Here is a 22,710-nt window from a genome sequence, read left to right as displayed (position 1 = left end):
GAGCTGCTTGAATTTTTGCGGCAGGAGTGGCATAAAGTCACCCAACAGCAATGTGAAAGACTGGTAGAGAGCATGCCAAGATGCATGAAAGCTGTGATTGAAAATCAGGGTTATTCCACCAAATATTGATTTTTGAACTCAAAGTTAAAACATTAGTATTGTGTTGTTTAAAAATCTGTTATGCATCTTCTTTGTTATTTTGACCAGTTGTCATTTTCTGCAAATAAATGCTCTAAATTACAATATTTGTATTTGGAATTTGGGATAAATGTTGTCAGTACTTTATAGAATAAAACAAAAATGTTCATTTTACTCAAACACATACCATACCTAAATCCAGAGAAACTGATCATTTTGCAGTAGTCTCATTCTTCTCCAGAGCTGTAGATCTACTTTGCACACTTGAAACAGTCGATATACTGTATATATATATATATATATACGTACATATATTTATTTTAGTTTTTGTTCAATTTTTTTGTCATGTTGTAATTATTACAGCAATACAACCGAATTTGCCAGCAACACGAAATCGTCATTTGAAATGGGCGAGGCTTATCTGTCCAGACAAGGGCCTCAATAATACATCTCCTATTTCAACTCTTCACTGTGTAATTTCAGTTTATAAATATTCAAGTTTCTTAGTATCATTATTCAGGTGTAAATTATTGCCTAAAGCCCACAAACCTCTGGTTTGCCCATTTTCACACAGGGCATTGCCAAACGGCATTTTTGCGCCCTTGAAGTGCACTACTGCAAGAGGACGCCACTCGAACCACAGTCGTTCAAACAAAAGTAACAAAGTTTTTTTTTACGCCCACATCAAGAGCTTTGTCCTTTGTAGTGAGTAGGGCGTAGGGATGATCACTTTCGATTGGCGTTCGCCCACAGTGTAGTTGTCACGTGGTACTTGTTACTTTTCTCAGCGCTGGTCAGGATGGATCAATCACAGTCGTTTGAGATTACTGGATAAGGATTTCCTTTTGCATTTGTATGTCAGTTACGAAACCTTTGAATACGTTTAAACGCGTATACTTTTAGCATACAAACGTTTCCAACGGAACAAAAAACATCCTGAGATTTGAGTGCGGTTTAATATCTGTTTCAATAAGGGTTCAGGCGCCTCCTAGCGGACAACACAAACGGAGTTGTGGTTTGCCCACAATTCTGTGTGCTGAAGGCGTACAACGATGGCGGACCCTTCGGTGAGTATCCGACTGTCTGTTTTATTTACTCAGAAATGCCTAATTGAATCACATTTGCGCTGTTGTTCTTGGTCGGTGTAGTTTATGAGTGCATTATGTTCTGATAGGTTGATGTCGTCGAAGGCTGTCGTCTTCCCGTGCTGCGAAAAAATCAAGAAAATGAAGACGAATGGCGTGAGTAACAACCGAGAGCTGCGTGTATAATGTAAACAAAAGACTCGCAGCTGCGCTCATTTACGTGTCACTGCTTAAGACATTACACTCAGGTGTTAAATAATCCCCACCCTGCCTCCTAACTTGACTAGGAGCAGACTTTCAAGTTTTCACCCTTACAAAAACGTACTGTGGCGGTAGAATGATGGTATGGTTATGGTAAAGCCTTGGTACTTGATGCATACCACGACAATGAATGAATGCCACATTCATTTAGAATGTAATTTACATGGCACTCCAAGTTACTAAAAAGAATACCATGTTGCATGTCCAGAAAACATGATATGTGTCATGGGACATGTTTGAAAAACCATTTGTACTATTTTGTTGGTGAGAGAGCAAACCTGTGTGTGTGTGTGTGTGTGTGTGTGTGTGTGTGTGTGTGTGTGTGTGTGTGTGTGTGTGTGTGTTTGTGTTTGCTGCTGATATCAACACATGTCATTAGCAATAATGAGAGTATGCCATGTATTACATTATAAAAATAATAATATAATCTCGCCAACTTTGTTCATACTGTTTCTGTGTTGTATTAAAAATATCTGAAGTAGCCTTTGCTGGAAAATCAAACATGGTTTACGTGGTTTCTTGGTGGTCGATGGTAGATCCTTTTATTGGTTAATCATCTTTGTCAAATTGAGGCTGGTAGACCACCTTGGACCAGAAACAAGCCAGGTACCATTTTCCATAAACCCACATTTCCAGGAGGGGAAACATGCAAATTCAAAATTGCTTTTTTAGTTATCAGAAGATCCGATTTAAAGGGACAGTTCACTCGAAAATGGAAATTCTTTCTTCATTTACTCCCAGATGTGTATGACTTTCTTCTGCAGAACACAAAGATTTTTAGAAAAAAATGTCAGCTCTCTAGATCCATTCAATGCAAGTGAATGGTGGCCAGAGCTTTGAAGCTACAAAAAGGGCTTAAAGGCAGCATAAAAGTAATACATACAACTCCAGTGGTTTAATCCATGTCTTCTGAAGCAGTATGATAGGTGTGGGTGAGAAACAGGTCAGTAGTTTAGTCCTGTAAATTCTCCTCCCTACCCAGTAGGTGGCGATATGCACGAAGAATGCAAATTTCCAAAAACAAAAGAAGAATGTGGAAGTGAATGTGGAGATTTATAGTATAAAAGGACTAAATTATTGATCTGTTTTTCATCCACACCTATCATTCTGCTTCAGAAGACATGGATTAAACCACTGTAATCTTATGGATTACTTTTATGATGCCTTTATGTGCTTTTTTGTGCTTCAATGTTCTGGCCACCATTCACTTGCATTGTGAGGACCAACAGAGCTGAAATATTCTTCTAAAAATCTTTCTTTGTGTTCAGCAGAAGAAATAAAGTCATACACATCTGGGATGGCATGAGGGTGAGTAAATGATGAGAGAATTTTCATTTTTGGGTGAACCGTCCCTTTAAGGTTTTAACGGTGTGCATTTATGTGTAATTTATTCTTTTATCTCTTCAAAGCGTTGGCTGAAATTCTCAGTGTCAAAGAGATTCCTGGGAGAAAGCTCTATTATGTCCACTATATTGACTGTGAGTATTAAACATTCACCTGACAACTCAATACATGAGGCAGTTTCTTCATTCTTTCCACCAGAACATAATTTGTCTTTTAATATGTGATTCAATTTGATGTAAGTTTGATCAGCCTTCCATTACAAAGTGAAAATTGAACTAAAATGTCTTTTTTTTTGTTGTTGTAAAAAGTCAATAAGCGACTAGACGAATGGGTTAATCCAGACCGGCTGGACTTGAAGAAGCTCCAGTTTCCCAAGGAAGCCAAGACCCCTACAAAGAATGGTCTGCCTGGGTCTCGTCCCAGCTCCCCAGAAAGAGATGTGGTAAGAGAATTAATCCTCCTTCATATATTTTGTCATTCCCTGTACATTTAAAATCTGGCTTTACCGAGACATGTTATAATTTTAAATCTGCTGACAGTGATTGGATTTCTTTGATGGTATCATGTGTGTCACATCCCCACCTCAGTGGTTGACTTTCATTGTGAAGAGCTGTGTCATACACAATTGTTTTCATGCTGTGCAATCCTTTACCATCCTCTCTTCCTTTCTGTTCAAATTCAGAGGAAGAGTCTAGATCTCAGCGTTCAGTCTGCTTCAGCTCCTTCAAGAGGCAAAACCCTCCCCACACCGGTACAGACAAACCCGCCCATTGTACACAAATAAAACTCAATCTGTCAAGCAAGAGCTCAAAATGAATGGGCTGAATTTAGGTTGGATAAGCTCATGTCACATTTTCCAACAATTGTGAGGGATGCAATTTTTGCCTCGTCTAAATTTACATTGCAGATTGGAAAGCAGGGATATACAAATTAAAATGTGTATATAAATATATATACAATCAAATGGGTGCATTGAGCGATAATGTCAGCTCTGTCAGTGGCATAAGATAACATTTAATCTAGGGCTGTCAATCGATTAAAATTTTAATTGAATTAATTACACAAAATGCCGATTAATTACATGAATTAATCGCACGTATAAATATTTGCTGAGAAAGGCGCACTAACAATAATAATACTTCAATATGTAATGAGTAAATAATTATAAATATAATATATTATAAAAATAATAATTAAAATGCATTACATAGTTGTGGCAGACAATTGAATTTGCCAATCTGTCCGAGGTAGATTTATTAAAAGGGCTTTTGCAAGGGCATGCGTCAGACAGACGCTTTTGGAACATCTCTCTTTGGTTGCGTCACGTCTATATTCAGTGTTTCTATGTCGCTGTGTCAAGTTAAACATAGTTTGAAACTTAGAAAAACACATCTTGAGATCCATCAGCAGAGTTTGAACGCAAGAATGCGTCCTCATCTTGTGCTGTCACTAGTGTCAAGCTAGCCTGAGTGTGGTTTGTTGTCTGTACAGCTGCAGGTTGTCTATACAGCTGGGGTTTTGCTTACTGCCCCCTGCTGAAAACAGGTGGTACTTCAAGCTTGAATTGCTCTGATGGCAGGAATATTCCTTATTACGATCCGGGGACATGATTAATCGCATACATTTTTTAACACGTTATTTTTTAATGCAATTAATCGCTCTGTATTAACGTATTAATCGACAGCCCTAATTTAAAGCGTTGGACACTTGTACTTTATTATCTCTGTTTTCAAATGATTACTATTTTAGAATAATAATGAAGTCGTCAAAACTATAAAATAAGGCTGTCAAATCAAAATTAGAATATTCGTCTCAATTTAGATACAAATGCACATTCGAATGCTAAAATGAACAGTCGAATTTTGAATGTGTGTGAAGCACTGATGATGACCATTTCATTCTTGGGCTAAAACAGGTGCAGGGCAACCAATAAAACAACGCGGGTGTCTCAAGATGCGTTTTAATGGTAAAATTTCCTTGTAAATTGACACAGCATCTCAAAAAAACTGCATCGTTACCGCATGAGACACTGAAAAAACAGCGAGACACGATGCAACAGTCAAAGACGTCCATCTTGCGCATAGAAAAAGACGGTCACGTTCCGAGTGAACAGCCCTCAGAGGTCGAGGTCTTTGGCGGTTGTGTCTTGACTATGCCTTGCTCTCTTATTAGCGTCTCGCTGCATAATCATTAGTAATGTATGTAATGAAAACACTGGTACGGCTGGTATTATGAAGCTTGAGTTTGTGGTGGTACTAATGCAGCGGTATAGACACAGAAACGTCTATTGAAGCGTTTCTTTTCACATTTAACATTTTTACTTACTGGTTATAAACTGGTTAAAGGTGCACTCAGTAATTGTTTTTTTCCTCATTTAAAAAGTTTTAATTCTAAAGAACTGAATATTCATTTTAAAACATATACAAAATCATGACCACTCATGTAAGATGAAGAGTTTGGTCATATCATTAACCTCATAAAATATGGAGTTATATATGTGCCAAAATTTTGCGCACGCAAAATTGTATTTTGAGGGCGCAAAAATGTTTTGCACTCACAAGATGATATTTTGAGCGCACAAAAAGTTATTTTGAGCGCGCTTGAACTCATTATTGTAAAGCAACGTATCTTCTTGCAAAGATGATTTTTTTTTTTTGCGTGTGCAATTCTCACTCATTCTCTCTCCTCGTATGCCCTCTGCGTGCGCTCTGAGCTTTAGACTGCTCATTTGCTTTTCCAACTGTATTCAGACAAGTCCCGCCTCCTAGATCAGGATTGGCTGTTAGAGGCTGCTTACAAGCGCTCTGCGATTGGACAGTTGAAGTAGCTACAGCAACCATGAACATCTCAGTGTACATGTAGCAGAAGAGCCAACAGGCACACTGCTCCAAGTTCAGTACACACTTTATATACTGTATGCAGTTATCATTACTAAAGATATTTATCCTATGGATTGTAGACATACAGGAGTACTGTAAGGCTTAACTTGCTGTAATGTAAGTTTTTCAAAATATAGTAGCCTGGGATCATGCAAAGCTAAGGATTCCTTTCTATTTTTTAAAATTTTGTAGTCTCAAACAATTAAGATTCAATCATTGGGGGAGCGTGTGTAAGGCTGGGTAAGGCTTAGCCTTCCCCGACCACAGGCATGAAGTTCGTTTTAATGCTTATTAGGTATTAGGAAATTCTTGTTACCGCTCCTGGATAACATTGCTCGTAGCTGCACCAGTAAACTGATCCGTTTCCCCACCTCATATACAAACTTTAATTACTACCGTAAAAGGAATGCTGACTCTAGATCAGTGGCCGTGGCCAAATTCATCTTAAAACGTTAATCTCTTGAGTCACAGCGTGCATAGAGAATGTCTTTATTTCTGAAAGAATTTAACATTTTAAAACAAATGTAAAATAACGTAGTACAATTCTTACATTAATACATATTTATTAGATTATGGTAGCATTGAAATGAGTGTACCGCATTTTTAATTGCATCCATTCACATTTAAATCAATAAGCATCCGATCATACTCGAAAAGATCCAGCATGGAGATGACTGAAAATAAATTCATCATCGTTCCTTGAGCTTGTGAAGAAGACTCTCTCCACTGGATTTTATCTTAACTTCCAAAACTTTAATTCAACTGCATGGTGCGGGACCACTTTAAACAGCAGGTCCAAACAGTTCCATGTAAAACTGTAGTAAAGAGATTTTACTACCTATTATTTAATTTGCTGTTATGCCTATAAAACAAAATGTGCATATTTGCTTGCTTTAGCCTAATATTGAGTCACTAAAATAATTATTAATATGAATAGCCTACTGGCATCTGTTTAAATAACAATAATTAACCATTTATTCATCTGGAAGTTTTTGTATGGAGTGTGAACACTATAGTAGATGTGTTGATAGTAGATAATTGCAATTTAATAAAATATTTTGTCTCAAATGCAGGGGTTAAGTTGAGATTTCGGAGGTGGGTAACCTTAATCATGTAATTGCTGTTATAACATACATTCAATTAAAAATATGGGTGTCTAAAGTAAATATGTGTATATTTATAGGCCCGTATGATATTTCATAGAATATATTTTTTTTCTCTCAGATGAATCTCTTTGACTGGGAGTCTGTCTATCATTTTTTTAACTTAACTGTGAAAATATTTATTTGATTTAGTATATTAAATGACAAAAGCAATTGTTTAATAATGATATCAGATGTATTTTCTGCATTTTATAATAATCAGATGACAGCTGGGACAAGTTTGTCTTCTTGCCCGAGGTAAGGCGTCATCTTGCCTTTGAATATGCTAAACTATCCAATCATTTTACTATTTAAAAGTAAATGAACATTCTTAAGGGGTATACAGCTTTGAAATAAACTAAGTAAAACTGCTACTGCATATTGATCTCAGAAATGGGTGAGCAGTTGATTCCATACAGTATTTAGCGATTTCTATGAATTAGAGATCGGACCACAGAACAATAAAGAAGCGGAACGCGCGTCTGTATGCGGGGGCACGCGGTCACATGCTGCTCTTGAATAGCTGCCTCTACTTGCATGTGGAACTGGTTAGAGAAGCATAATGAACTTGAAAGGTGTCTGAGCAAGTATACTCGTGAAATTGAGCCAGAACGTGTGGAATAACAAACCAAAACTGTATCGGAACATATAAAAAATATAAAAAATAGAATAGATTGATAAGCAAAGGTGCCGGACCATTGCAGCCCAATTTAAGTCTTGACTGAATATATGGCTCCAGATGGCAATAACTGTATTTAAATTTGTTTTTGTTATTAATATTATTATTATTATTATCATTATAAACCTACAATCCTATTATTTTATTATTTTTATACCCTCCAACTATGGGTTCAATGTACTGTACATTTAATTTACCCCATACTATGACAGGAGACATAATTAGCCTCTTTTCCTTTTCTTCCGTTTCTTCTCAATAATCAATTTTGCCAGAAGAATTTTGGTAGAAAACGTCATAAAAACAGCATACTGAACATTTCAAAATACCCTTCTTTTCTCATTTATAATCAAGAATAGAATGTTAATTTAGGCAATATTTATAATATTCATAATATTTATAATATACAAGGCTGTCGAAAAAATAGGAGAGGACACACTAAAGTGGAAAAAATAACATGTTTATTAAAGAAAATAATATTTAATATAACAAAAAGAAGAAGGTTCAGTGGTTGCTGATCCTTGGTAGACTGTAATCTGGACACATTTTTATGAATAAACTGCTCTCTCAGAATATCCCTTGGGATAGATAGAAGTCAAATTAAGCTCCCCCAAAACTACACTATTGCGTTAGTCTTAAAGAGTTGTACACATGGGAGAGATTAAATTAAAATAATGTCAGTAGAAAGTGGTAGCTAACTTGGCCGAGCTAGTAGCTACGTAAGTGTAACTTTGTAACCTAGATAACCAAATACTAGCCAAGAGAACCATACTAAGAGAGCTAGCCAGATAGTTAGCTAGCTAGTAAGCCTATTGGCAGTGTACAGACTAAAAATATATATTTCATAAAGGTTAAATAAAAACAGTTGTCAACAAAAGATCTGCTTTCATGTGGTCATAGTGAGTTACACATTTCCTTTCTTGAAAACAAACTCAAATCCCCTTTGCCGCCGCCTCTTGTTTTTATTAGCAGTATGATCTGTGGTCTAGTCAGCCAATCAAAATGTACCACCTCATCGCTGATTGGCAGAAATTCTGGCACATTATAAAGCTGTGACCTTGTTGAGCAAACAAGCAGTCAAAAATATGAGAGCATGCAGAGTGGGTAGGAGGAGAGAGCAAGCGAGATCTTGCACACGCAAAAAACAGCGGAGTTAAGTACATTTCAGAATTTGTGCCGGGCGCCTCGCAGTGCGGGACTTGTCTGAATACAGTTGGAAAAGCAAATGAGCAGTCTAAAGCTCAGAGCGCATGCAGTGGCCATACGAGGAGAGAGAGTGAATGAGAATTGCACACGCAAAAAAAAAAATCATCTTTGCAAGAAGATATGTTGCTTTACTAAAATGAGTTCAAGCGCGCTCAAAATAACTTTTTGTGCGCTCAAAATATTATCTTGTGAGTCTTGCCGCTGCAATAATTTTACAATGTTAGGAGCTTTATCTGTGCTTTGCGGACATGTTCAACTACTGTCCTACATTGATAAAATGCTTGGCGCAGGTCTCAGCATAAATCCCACCATCTGTTTTCCCGACGGCAATGCATGTGACATTAGCGGCGTTTGCGCGAATTGACTCGCTTCTCATGAACTACGGTTTAATCAAAGGGTCATATTACGCATTAACGGCGTTAAAAATTTGTGCCGTTAAACAAATGTTGCGTTAACGTGTTAATAACACTTTAACTTGGACAGCATTAGTTTATAGTATCTGTTTTTGAAGGGAACTTTAAAAATGCATGTTTTGTTATGCCTAAAATCTGTTCATTTTTTTATTTTCTGTGTGTAACAATCTCAACACCTTTTTCATTACCATCAAACTCATTACCGCCTGTCTGTTTTTTAACATGAGGTAAGCAGCTGAAGTTCACTCATGGTAATTTTTTACATTGTGAGTTCAGTTGCTTTGAAGAAATTTGCACTAATTCTCAATTATCCATCATGTTTCTGATTGCTCTTTCAGAAGAGAAAAGCAGAATCGGTCTCTTTGGCAACACAAGTGACTGCAGCGACTCCAATGCCTTCAATTCCTGCTTCTGCAGAGGCGAGTCAGGCCGCGGTCTATCCAGCAATGAGAGATGCCTCCTTCAGCAATAAATCCAGAGAAGAACATGAGCAACTCGCCTCTCTCACCACAGTAAATTAAAAATTTTCTTTCAAATTCAATCGAAGTTCAGTAGTTAGTTTGCGGTAACTAAAGAGTTGTTCCATCTCTTCTCTTTCATTAGAAAAATGTTATTAAATGTTGAGTGTCTTTTTTTTGGAATGTCATTTTGGAAATCAAACCTGTTTTGGTAACTTTTTTTCCCCCCTCTTCTTGTTGCTCTTGGAAGAATGGCACAGCTCGTCGTATTATTCCTTCTCAGCCGGGGAGAAAACGGAAAAATTGTGGTGGGACAGATGAGGTAGGCCTTGCAGCTCACCTTAAATGCTTTCTTAGCTGCTTAAATCTGTTGGAATTGTTAAATCCTGTGTATAAATCCCACATTTTGCTAATCTTAATTTTTTTTCTTCATTCTACTGTCATCACACATTTCGTTGTTATTTGCCTAGAAGTGGCTGCCATAGGGTAGCATACCCTGTCACTTTGCATAAATCTGTTTTTATTGAGAAAGGTGCTGGGCTGGCCTATGATTAGTTGTACATGTTTATCAGATAGATAGATAGATAAATATGTGATCCAAATCAGTGTTATATGGTAGCTTTTACATTAGAAACCAGTGAAATGTGAGGTTTTTTTTTTCTCGCCCCACATAGCATTTAAACATAGACTACATTTTCCCTTTAGTTTAATGAATATTTATGAACATAAATCACAAGAGAGTTGTTATTTGATTTCTAAATGTCCCCTAAAAATCTAATACTTCAAATGTTTAGTTTCTCTTTAAAATAAATAATAAAAAATGCTGATATTTCTGTACTTTCACCTGTCTTCCTTCATTCTAAAATCAAATGTCCCAAAGCTGTACAACCCCTTGTGTTTTTCTGTCAGATGGTAAAGGTGTTCCAGAATAACAGCCCTCGCAGCTCCACCATCTATTTGCTGCCAGGAGAGGTCCGGCTCATTTACTTCACATTGCCTTTGTTGTGTGTCTACTAAATTGGAGGCGTAGGGGTTTCAGTGAATGGTGTGAAGCTTAGACTCTAGATATTTTGCTGAGAATCCTCTGAATCTTGTAAATGCAATGAAAAATCTCTAAACTCAGGAGTCAGTGACCTTAATCACTAAGTTCATAAGTACGTAGCCATTAAATGTTTTTATTTTTTTTATTTTTATTTTTTTAGAATTCAGGTTTTCATTTGTAATAGGTCATTCCAAACAGTATTAAAGGTGCACTCAGTAATTTTGTGCTAACACCTAGCAGTGTAGATGCAACATTATGCAAAAGCAATAGTTTTAGTTACGCTATTCACCATCAGCATTTTTTTTAAATTTATTCCAGCAACGTGTAATATAATAGGAGGGTTAACAAGATGAAGTGAGCAGTATTCAGCTGGTTATGTGATCTCAAAATGGTAGCGCAGATGAGGTGATTCGCTCCAATAGAATAAAACGCATTCATTAAGCTTTTAATATGACAGAAGTCTTCATCTTACGTGAGTGTACATCATTTAAACCTCATTAATCATCATTACTTGATGATTGCATGCCTAGCATTTGCCACTAAAAGGCTGCATGAGAAGCTTAATTTTTTCTAAAATTTCATCAGAAATGTGACCAATGACAAGTTAAATACATGTCAAAATAATGTATATAAATTACATTGCCTGTTGAACATTTAAGGAGTAGTTCACCAACTTAACCCAGAAATTAAAATTCTCTCATCATTTACTCACCCTCATGCCATCCCAGGTGTGTATGACTTTCTTTCTTCTGCTGAACACAAACAAAGATTTTAAGAAGTCTAATTCAGCTCTGTAGATACATTCAATGCAACTGAATGGGTACCAGAACTTTGAAGCTCCAAAAAGCACATAAATGCAGCACAAAAGTAATCCATAAGACTCCAGTGGTTAAATCCATGTCTTCAGAAGCGATATGATGAGTGTGGGTAAGAAACAGATTCTATATTTACTATAAATCTCCACTTTCACATTCTTCTTTTGTTTTTGGTGATTCACATTCTTTGTGTATATCGCCACCTATTGGGCAGGAAGGATAATTTTAAGAAAAAAAGGACTTGCTGCCTTTATTTTCTTTTTGGATCCTCAAATTTCTGGCCACCATTCACTTGCATTGTATGGACCTACAAAGCTGAGATATTTGTCTAAAAATCTTTGTGTTGTGCAGAAGAAAGAAAGTCATACACATTTGGGATGGCATGAGGGTGAGTAAATGATGAGAGAATTTTCACTATCGCTTTTATGCCTTCAATGCATTTTTGTCATGCTCGGAAGCCTGGCTTCTCTATTTAATTAGTCAAACTATCAAATGGGCAGGACTTTGAAGCAATCAACCAATAATAGAACCTAATCTCTGACAGTGTTTGAAATGTAAAAGCACCGCTGTTGAACGCCTACAGATGCGGTTAATTGTGATCTGACGAAAAACGTTTATTTGAGCTTTTATAATCCTACATTTTGCCTATTGCCATCTTTAATTGTTGCAAAAACAGTTTTGAACGTATTTAATTTTTTTAGTTAATATATTTCACAGTTTGAGTAGCTTTTTGGAGCAACGTTGCTGACACATACAGTTGAAGTCAGAAGTTTACATACACCTTAGCCAAATACATTTAAACTCAGTTTTTCACAATTCCTGACATTTAATCGTAGAAAACATTTCCTGTCTTAGGTCAGTTAGGATCACTACTTTATTTTAAAAATGTGAAATGTCAGAATAATAGTCGAGAGAATTATTTATTTCAGCTTTTATTTCTTTCATCACATTCCCATTGGGTCAGAAGTTTACATACACTTTGTTAGTATTTGGTAGCATTGCCTTTAAATTGTTTAACTTGGGTCAAACGTATTGGGTAGCATTCCACAAACTGTAGGCCTCCTTGCTCACACACGCTTTTTCAGTTCTGCCAACAAATTTTCTATCGGAATGAGGCCAGGGCTTTGTTACGGCCACTCCAATACCTTGACTTTGTTGTCCTTAAGCCATTTTGCCACAACATCGGAGGTATGCTTGGGGTCATTGTCCATTTGGAAGACCCATTTACAACAGAGCTTTAACTTCCTGGCTGATGTCTTGAGATGTTGCTTCAAAATATCCACATAATTTTCCTTCCTCATGATGCCATCTATTTTGTGAAGTGCACCAGTCCCTCCTGCAGCAAAGCACCCCCACGCTTCACGGTTGGTATGGTGTTCTTTGGCTTGCAAGCCTCACCCATATTTCCTCAAAACATAATGATGGTCATTATGGCCAAACACTTACATTTTTGTTTCATCTGACCAGAGGACATTTCTCCAAAAAGTAAGATGTTTGTCCCCATGTGCACTTGTGCACTGTAGTCTGTTTTTTTTTTTTTTTTTTTTATGATGGTTTTGGAGCAGTGGCTTCTTCCTTGCTGAGCAGCCTTTCAAGTTATGTCGATGTAGGGCTTGTTTTACTGTGGATATAGATACTTGTCTACCTGTTTCCTCAAACATCTTTACAAGGTCCTTTGCTGTTGTTCTGGGATTGATTTGCACTTTTCGCACCAAACTTCGTTCATGTCTAGGAGACAGAATGCGTCTCGTTCCTGAGCGGTATGATGGCTGTGTGGTCCCATGGTGTTTGTACTGCGTAGTATTGTTTGTACAGATGAACGTGGCAACTTCAGGCGTTTGGAAATTGCTCCCAAAGATGAACCAGTCTTGTGGAGGTTGTGGCAGGATGAGTGAGGCACAAACAGACAATTCTCTAGTGCAGTGTCCCGAACGGGGTGTTTTATTGACACAGCAAACAATAGTGAGGGAATGAAGCTGGTGTCTTCGGTGCTGGGGAGAGGTAGGCATGCCGCGGTGTCTGTGCCCATGAATTCCGTGTGCAGTGCAGCTTTCCCGAATTCCGCGCTCTGATTGGCCTTCACTCGTCACTGGACCCTAAGATTTAAGCAAGATAGAGAAGAGGGTTAGTGGCATTCTCTGGAGTCGTGGCTCACCGTCTTCCTCTTCCGCTGGCGTTTAAATCCTCTCCAGGTGATTGTTCGCAGGTGCGGCCAATCAGCGCCCGCATTCCAGGGATGATTGGATGATACGCTCCGTTCCAGGGCGGCGTTGATATGCGCATGGGATACTCGCCACAAGGTCCACAATTTTTTTTCTGAGGTCTTGGATGTTTTCCTTTGATTTTCCCATGTGGTCAAGCAAAGAGGCACTGAGTTTGAAGGTTGACCTTAAAATACATCCACAGGTACACCTCCAATTGACTCCAATTAGGCAATTAGCCTATCAAAAGCTAATTGGCTAATTGCCTAAAGGCTTGACATTTTATGGAATTGTCCAAGCTGCTTAAAGGCACAGTTAGCTTAGTGTATGTAAACTTCTGACCCACTGGAATTGTGATATGGTCAATTAAGTGAATGAATCTGTCTGTAAACAATTGTTGGAAAAATTACTTGTGTCATACACAAAGTAGATGTCCTAAACGACTTGCCAAAACTATAGTTTGCTAATATGAAATCTGTGGAGTGGTTAAAAAATTAGTTTTAATAACTTCAACCTAAGTGTATGTAAACTTCTGACTTCAGCTGTACACAGCAATTGTGTCTGCTTCCCCACTGTTGAAAAGCACAAACAGATTTTTTTTTTTTTGGTGTAAAATGTTTTTTTATGAGGTAAAAGTTAGTGTATTTTTTTTTTAAGAATGAAAAGCAAAAGACTACTCAAGACCCGTTAGACTATCTACACCTATAATGAAGTGCAGAGATTTTTGGATGTATATCACATTCAGTTTTGTCATTTATTGCTGTTACAACATCAATCATCTCCCTAACTCTACTCTGGTCTCAGGATTCACAGGACAGTTCTGATGGAATTCCCTCTGCCCCACGCATGACTGGGAGCTTGGTGTCGGACCGCAGTCACGATGACATTGTCACACGAATGAAGAACATAGACTGTATTGAGCTGGGCCGACACAGGCTGAAGCCCTGGTACTTTTCTCCATACCCACAGGAGCTCACCACACTTCCCATCCTCTACCTCTGTGAATTCTGTCTCAAGTACCTCAAAAGCCTCAAATGTCTCCAGAGGCACTTGGTAAGACTCAGGACTGTTTATACAGTGGCTCTAAAAAGTACACTGTGTGGTCCAAAGTATGTGGAAACCCAATAATTTTTTATTGTAGGTTTAAAATGATAAAACGACAGATACTGTACAAAATAAGTATTTGGCCTCTTTCTGGTTGTCAAACGTTAGTGAAACATGTCCAAAGTGAATGTGATGAACTACATGTGTGGTTACTTTGCTAGGACACCTGTGTGAACTTGAGGGGAACTGACTTACTTTCATACATACATTGAAAAAAGTCACCTTGACACCAGTTCAAAGTAATAGATTAGAAAAGTACAGTTAGCACTGAGAAAAGCTCTGGCATCATTTGTTCGCAAATGCAACTTGGTTTGATATTTTGTTTTTGATGCAAGTACATTCATACATTTTTAAAGCTAGGGTATAGGGATAGTTCACTGAAAAATTTAAATTCTCTCATCATTTACTCACCCTCATTCCATCCCAGATGTGTATGACTTTCTTCTGCTGAACACACAGATTTTTAGAAGAATATTTCAGCTCTGTAGGTCCATGCAAGTGCAAGTGAATGGTGAACAGAACTTTGAAGCTCCAAAAAGCACATAAAGGCAGCATAAAATTAATCCATAAGACTCCAGTGGCTTAATCAATGTCTTCTGAAGTGATCTAATTGATTCTGGGGGAGAACGGTCCAAAATATAACTCCTTTTTCACTATACATCTAGCCATTGCAGTCTCTAGGCACGGTCATTATTTCAAGCTCGATTACACTTCCTAGTGTTTGACGCATGCGCAGAGCACTAGATGGCGCTAGGAAGTGTATTCAGGCTTGAAATCATGATCACCAAGGAGACTGCTGATGTCAAGATTTATAGTGAAAAAGGATAATCAAAAACACTTTGGTCTGTTCTCACCTAAAACCGATTGGATCGATTCTGAAGACATGAATTTAACCACTGGAGTCTTATGGATTACTTTTATGCTGACTTTATGTGCTTTTTAGAGCTTCAAAGTTCTGACCACCATTCACTTGTATTGTATGGACCAACAGAGCTGAAATATTCTTCTAAAAATCTTTGTGTTCTGCAGAAGAAAGAGACTCACGCACATCTGGGATAACATGAGGGTGCATAAATGATGAGAGCATTTTCATTTTTGGGTGAACTATTCTTTTAAGTGTCCAAATGCTTTGTCTCTAAGCAACCAGCCAAACAACTGTTACTACGTTTAACACTAACTCCCATCCCACATCTGTCTATAACCTTTACAGACGAAATGCAACCTTCGGCATCCCCCAGGAAATGAGATCTATCGCAAAGGAACAATCTCCTTTTTTGAAATCGATGGCAGGAAAAACAAGGTTGGTAATTTGTAGTATATTTTTAAAAAGTCACATTTAGTGTGTAAAATAAGTAGAGTTTAGCTTAACAGTAACTTATTCCAAGGCTAATAATGTCAAAGTGGGTTGAATCCAGCTTATTTGAATGTTGTTGCTTGAACACTTTTTGTTACTAACCTATCTAGCACACCTACTGTAGAATGTACAGTTAACCTCTTAAACTTTGTTAAAACTACATTTAAACAAAAATACAGATTTCTGCCTTTACTCACACTCATGTAGTTGTAATCCTGTATGACTTTCGTGCAATACAAAAGCAGAAATTTTGCAGAATGTCTCGGTTGCTTTTTCCATACAACGGAAGTGATTGGAGACAGAGGCTGTCAAGCTTCAAAAAGCTCTAATAAGCACGTACAACTCCATTTGCATACATTCAAATATGGTGTGCCATGGCAGGTTTGACATCATTGATTGATGATTGGTCATGAAACACCAGTGATGTTTGTTGTTACTTTATCACAGACAGCAAGCACACAAGTCTTACGGACTACTCTTTATGGGTTATTTTTATTTGATTTTTTTGTAGTTTTAAGAGCTTGACAGCTACTGTATCTTTTCATTGTATGACAAAGAGCAGCTGGAACATTCTGCAAAATATATATTTTAAAATATCTATTGTGCTTTAAAGTAGAAATAAAAGAATTCAGGCTTGGAACGATATGAGTAAATGATGACAGAATAAACATGTTGATTGTTTGAATTCCATGGTTAGGTTTGTGCTTGTGAGAGTGTAGTTCTTGATCTGCTAATACTGTGACTCTCTTTCACTGCACAGTCATATTCCCAAAATTTGTGTTTATTGGCCAAATGCTTCCTGGACCATAAGACCCTGTACTATGACACAGATCCGTTCCTCTTCTATGTTATGACAGAGTATGACTCTAAGGGCTTCCACATAGTCGGCTACTTCTCCAAGGTACATTGCAGCTCCACATTTTTGCTAGTTTCCTCTTTTGTATTGAGACAATAAGCCTTGCTTGCCTAGTGTATTTAACAGTGTTCTTGTTTTCCAATCAATGAAGGAAAAGGAATCAACAGAAGACTATAATGTGGCCTGTATTCTGACTTTACCTCCTTACCAGAGACGAGGCTATGGCAAGCTACTAATAGAGTTCAGTGAGTAATTTGCAAACTTTTTAAGGACTAGATTTTTTTTTACTTCATCACAATCTTAAAATTGAATGTCTGTCTTTCAGGTTATGAGCTCTCAAAGGTGGAAGGTAAGACTGGTACACCAGAGAAGCCTCTGTCTGATCTGGGTTTGCTTTCCTACCGCTCATACTGGTCTCAGACCATACTGGAGATCCTTATGAACCTCAAATCAGAGAATGGAGAACGACCACAGATCACCATCAAGTATGTGTCCAGTGTTAATGAAATATTGAAAATATTAATTGATGAATGGATTCATTCAAGGATAACAAAGTTAAAAAAAAAAAAAAAAAAAAAAAAAAGATCTTTCCAAACATTTTGTACATTTGAATATAGATATCACCTATTGTTACTTTTGTGGAGAGAAATCAATGTAAAATAGTCTAAGAATAATATTACCAGACATTTTTATCAGCTATTATTATTTTTGTTGACTAAAATTGTATGCCATTTTAGTCCATATAAAATGGGCTAAAATTAAAATTATTATTAATATCAGTGCTGTTGGTGACACCAAAAATCAGTACAAAATTGTGTTTTTCTTTTTTGAATGAGTAGATCTTTTAAATAAATAAATTTGTAGGCATCTGTATGTTTTTTTGTAATGTTAAATTTAGGGCTATCTATTTAACGCATTAATTTAGTGCGATTAATTATATAAAAAATAACGCATAAAAAATAACGCAATTAATCATGCCTCCTGACCTGAACGTAAATCCTGTTATAGAAGTACATATTTTTCTAGCATCGGAGGAATTCGGCTTAAAAGTAAAATATTGTATTTTTTATTTTCTTTATTTTTTATGAGCCGCGTCAGCAGAGGGCAGTAAGCGTGCCTTAAACTCACAAGCAGCGCTACCACAGAATGAGAGTGTGTCAAACAGGGCTGCGTTCCATTGAAAATTTGTATCCCCTTCCCTCGCAAACTTCACTCGTCTCATGGACTCGGATGTACATCACTGCTTATGTTGCGCGAGTGTCCACTATTGGCGGAAGACGTGCAATGGGTTTAACTGGAACACCCTTAAACCTTGATCACTTGGAGCATGTTGAAGGCTGATGTCAATTTTTGGAATTATTTAGTGATTTTTGCACCTGAGATTGATTCGGCGATTGATTTCAGAGGCTTATGTATAAATCTAGTGTTTAATTTTTTTTGCATTAGAATTAATTGTTATAAAGGATTAATCAAGATTTACACAAATGAGAATGTTAACATAACAATGAACACATAGGCTATAACTATATGATAAACAGTTTAAGGTAGCTACAAGTATTATGCTGTTAAATCTCAATATAACTTTTCTAAACTGCTTAAATAACTTCAATTCCATCATACATTAGAGTTGTGTGGGGGTGGGGTTGATGAAGTGCAATCTGCTGTCACGTCACAATCGAGTTGCATTGTGGGATATGGAGCTGCCTGAAGTGTACATCAGAGTAGGCTCGCTCCCTCGGTCAAAATCAAGGGGTGGGGGGTCTGTCAACAGAAACTTCCCTCACTCAATTAACGAAGTGGAACGGACTTCCAAAATGGCGGTGGAGATTCCCCCAAGTGGAAATGCTTAGGGGAGTTAGCTAGTGGATATTAAAAGTGAAGTGGAACCCAGCCCAGGACATGTTCTTGATAGCTGGGCAAAGAACAACAGAATGCATCTCGAGACATTGATTGATCTCAGAATAAAACAACATATTGACTTTTAAAGCTACTTTTTGTATTGTCGAATCCATGCTTTACTCATCTGCCACAATAACGCAGTATATTTCAATCTGAATATCTGAATTTTTGTATTTATTATTGGCCCTACATGCAGTATTTGTAATTTTAATTATTTTGTATTTTTCGTATTCAATTCTTTATTTGGGGGCCTTTTCTACAAATAATGATATGCCGTTAATAGTGTTTAATTTATTGGCATGTCATGCAATTAATTTGATTAAAACATTTTATTTCATTTTAAAAAACATTGATTGACAGCCCTTGTTATTTTGTAATAAATTACTGTTTTTGTTTTTCTCAGTGAAATTAGTGAGATCACCAGTGTCAAGAAAGAGGATGTGATATCAACTCTTCAATACCTCAACCTCATCAATTATTATAAGGTAAAAGATGCTCATTTTCAGATTTCACCTTCATGTGATATAAGAGAAATATTCATAGATATATTGCTAACATACATTTTAAGTGGGATCCGTTCAGTGTGATTGATTTCACCCTCTCTTGCAGGGTCAGTATATCCTCACCCTATCAGAAGATATAGTGGACGGTCATGAGCGGGCCATGCACAAACGGCACCTCCGCATTGACCCTAAATGTTTGCATTTCACTCCTAAAGACTGGAGCAAGCGGGGCAAGTGGTAGAAAGAAAGACTATAAGGATGGCCCTTTACAAAGGAATTCAGACGCAGAAACGGAATTTTTCCGGTGTTTTTAACAAAGAGACGTGACCTGGAAAAGAAGGCAAAACTGTTTAGTATTGTTAATGGTTCTATGGCCATCATCTGCATCTTATGCACCAACATTAATCCTCAATTTCATAATAATTCATTTGTAGTCTGCATGTTTGTGCGAATGGAAGTATGTATTTTGAAGAGGACAAAGCCTTGTCTTCCACAATTTTAAAGAATCCATTTAGATGTCAGTATTTATGGTGAATGTCATTTTTTTTACATTGACAAAAAAAAAAAAAAAATAATAACATTTTACGCACAATTATACGCTCTGTAACAGTTGTCGTTGTGTCCAGTGTTTGCTTGTACATAATACCCTTACATATCTTAAGTGGTTTGTATGGTCTAGAGTCAAATGCATGGGGATGTACATTAGGAAACTGTACATTTGTATAGTTTTTGCTCTTTTTTTTTTTTTTTTTTTTTAATGAATGTATATTAACAAACACTGCACAATATTGTATTGGGTAAATAAAGACTGTGTACAATTTTGCCTATTACAAATTTTATTGTAGCATGGAAGATATACTTGTATATTTTATCCTTTAAATATGCCTATGTAAAGATAGGAAGGACTCATTTCTCAACAATTGCACATAGAGTGGCACTATTAAAACATTTTATTTCCTCTGTCCAATCTTAAAGGAATATTCCGGGTTCAATACAAGCTGAGCTCAATCGACAGCATTTGTGGCATAATATTGATTACCATAAACCATAATATCGAACTGTCTCTCCTTTTCATCAATAAAAGCGCAAATCTGGGTTACAGTTTGGAATTAAATTGGGCCTATGTGTAAAAGTTCAAATAAGTTTCAAATTTTAGAGTCACGTTTAACATGTTTTTAGTGTGATCACTAGCCTTTTCTGTATAAAGGTATACAATTGTACAACATCATTACAATGACAACGTAATGCTGTAAACCCCTGAAACAGCTGTAAAAATGTAAATAATGTCACTGCTCAAATAATGCACAAATTAATGTAAGTGATTTTAGAAAATTATAGGCCATTTCTGCCTTTAAACCCACTAAACATTGGCCTCATTCACTTTCATTGTAAGTGCCTCACTGTAACCTCGATTTTTGTTGCTGCTTTTTGTTTCTTTTTTTTAAAGAAAGGAGCTCTTCACTGCAATGTTTGAAGAGCTGGAGTGCTTCTCATTTCTTAAATAGTGCATTCTCTTTTCCTTGCTCCACCCTCTTAGGTAACGAGGAAAGGATGGTGAGCATGATCGATAACAGGTTCAATGCCGTGTTTAAGGACATCTGGAAGCATCTGTGCAATTAACAAAGTCATTTGACTGCCCTCAATTCTCTCAGGAATTCAGACAATTCTAATGTTGTAATATCTTGCTCTGCTTTACAAGTCATCACATTTAGATCACAGAAGCAATAACTCTTTTGTGAGTGTTGTGACCGTATTTTTCAAGTCTCTAACAAAGTCATTGCAAAAGACAGCTTCCTTTTCAAGTTTGGTGATCGGTTTGCATCAGACGTTGCTCGTAGAGTGCTGACAGAAGTGGCTAGCTCCTTTGGGACAGCAGAGGTCTGTTCTGAGCTATCCTGCCATCAGCCTTGTCAAATAAATAAGACTTGAGTAAATAAGCTGATCATTAAACACTGCAAAAATAAGTTGTTCATATACCATATGTCATAGGACCTGAGTGACAGATACATTTTTATGTCTTCTTAATAATAAAAGCATATTCAACAGATATATCACTCTGTAATATCACTTTCTTTACAACTTCATATGTGAACAATCCTCACATTTGTAATCACACACACACACACATACATACATATATATATATATATATATATATATATATATATATATATGCAATATATATGTATATTGCAGTATGCAATAGACTAGCATGTCAATAATAGGTCAAAAATGGCAAAAAATTAAACAGCTTTCTCTAGAATCTCATCAATCATTCTTTTGAGGAATGAAGACTATACAATGCTTAAAATTGCCAAAAAACTGAAGATTTCATACAAAGGTGTACACTACAGTCTTCAAAGACAAAGGACAACTGGTTCTTACAAGGACAGAAAGAGATGTGGAAGGCCAGATGTACAACTAAACAAGAGGATAAGTACATCAGAGTCTCTAGTTTGAGAAATAGACGCCTCACATGTCCTCAGCTGACAGCTTCATTGAATTCTACCCGCTCAACACCAGTTTCATGCACAACAGTAAAGAGAAGACTCAGGGGTGCAGGCCTTATAGGAAGAATTGCAAAGAAAAAGCCACTTTTGAAACAGAAAAACAAAAGGATAGACTGGGCAAAGAAACACAGATATTGGACAACAGATAATTGGAAAAGAGTGTTATGGATCTTAACCCCATTGAGCTTTTATGGGATCAGCTAGACTGTAAGGTGTGTGAGAAGTGCCCGACAAGACAGCCACATCTATGGCAAGTGCTACAGGAAGCGTGGGGTGAAATGTCACCTGAGTGTCTGGACAAACTAACAGCTAGAATGCCAAGAATCTGCAAAGCTGACAGTATAGAGAAATGCCAGTTTCGGAGTTTGTAGTTATTTACATTATCTGCTTCCGTATTATTTGAACTTTAATAAAGCTATAGCACATTAAATAGAACTGCATTTAAGATGTAACGCCAGGGTGTTTCCTTTAAAGATGCTCAATGTGCAAGCTTTGCTTCAGCGGAGCAGCAGCTCCATCTCCACTTATTCCACAACGAGAGTGCTTCTATATTTACTTATTTTGTATTTTTGCATTATAATTCCCTCATATTTTGTGATCTACATCATTTGAAGCTGTTTGGAATGTGTAGAGTGCATCTGGACTGTCAGATGTGTAATTCTTCCTCTCCTCAGTCAGGCACGAGCTGCGGTGCTGCTCTCGCGCATCATCATTAGAGTTTAGTGTAATCTCATGTTACGTTAAATTACATCAAACGACTATTTGACAATGAAAATTTTTGTCGACAATTTTTTATTGTCGACGTTGTCGATAACATTTCAGCC

General features: G+C 37.0%; 1 protein-coding gene across 2 annotated transcripts; it reads left to right on the top strand.

Annotated features, from left to right (window-relative positions):
• The first annotated feature begins 1,063 nt into the window (after window positions 1-1,063).
• LOC127433975 (histone acetyltransferase KAT5-like) lies at window positions 1,064-19,954 on the top strand. 2 transcript variants are annotated; one of them, XM_051686384.1, is made up of 15 exons: window positions 1,067-1,205; window positions 1,313-1,379; window positions 2,894-2,962; window positions 3,137-3,270; window positions 3,511-3,579; window positions 9,483-9,656; window positions 9,853-9,924; window positions 10,512-10,574; window positions 14,465-14,713; window positions 15,975-16,064; window positions 16,879-17,019; window positions 17,126-17,219; window positions 17,300-17,459; window positions 19,277-19,358; window positions 19,483-19,954. In XM_051686384.1, exons 1-15 carry the CDS (start codon window positions 1,191-1,193, stop codon window positions 19,615-19,617), a joined length of 1,614 nt encoding a protein of 537 aa, XP_051542344.1. In that variant the 5' UTR covers window positions 1,067-1,190; the 3' UTR covers window positions 19,618-19,954. The 2 variants fall into 2 exon arrangements, with proteins under 2 accessions (XP_051542351.1, XP_051542344.1); XM_051686391.1 differs by lacking the exon at window positions 3,511-3,579 and having other exon boundaries at window positions 1,064-1,205.
• Window positions 19,955-22,710: the final 2,756 nt, after the last annotated feature.

This window comes from Myxocyprinus asiaticus, chromosome 4, assembly GCF_019703515.2.
Source record: "Myxocyprinus asiaticus isolate MX2 ecotype Aquarium Trade chromosome 4, UBuf_Myxa_2, whole genome shotgun sequence".
NCBI lineage: Eukaryota > Metazoa > Chordata > Actinopteri > Cypriniformes > Catostomidae > Myxocyprinus > Myxocyprinus asiaticus.
The sequence above is the reverse complement of the archived record's forward strand: the minus strand, read 5'-3'. Positions and strand labels throughout refer to the sequence as shown.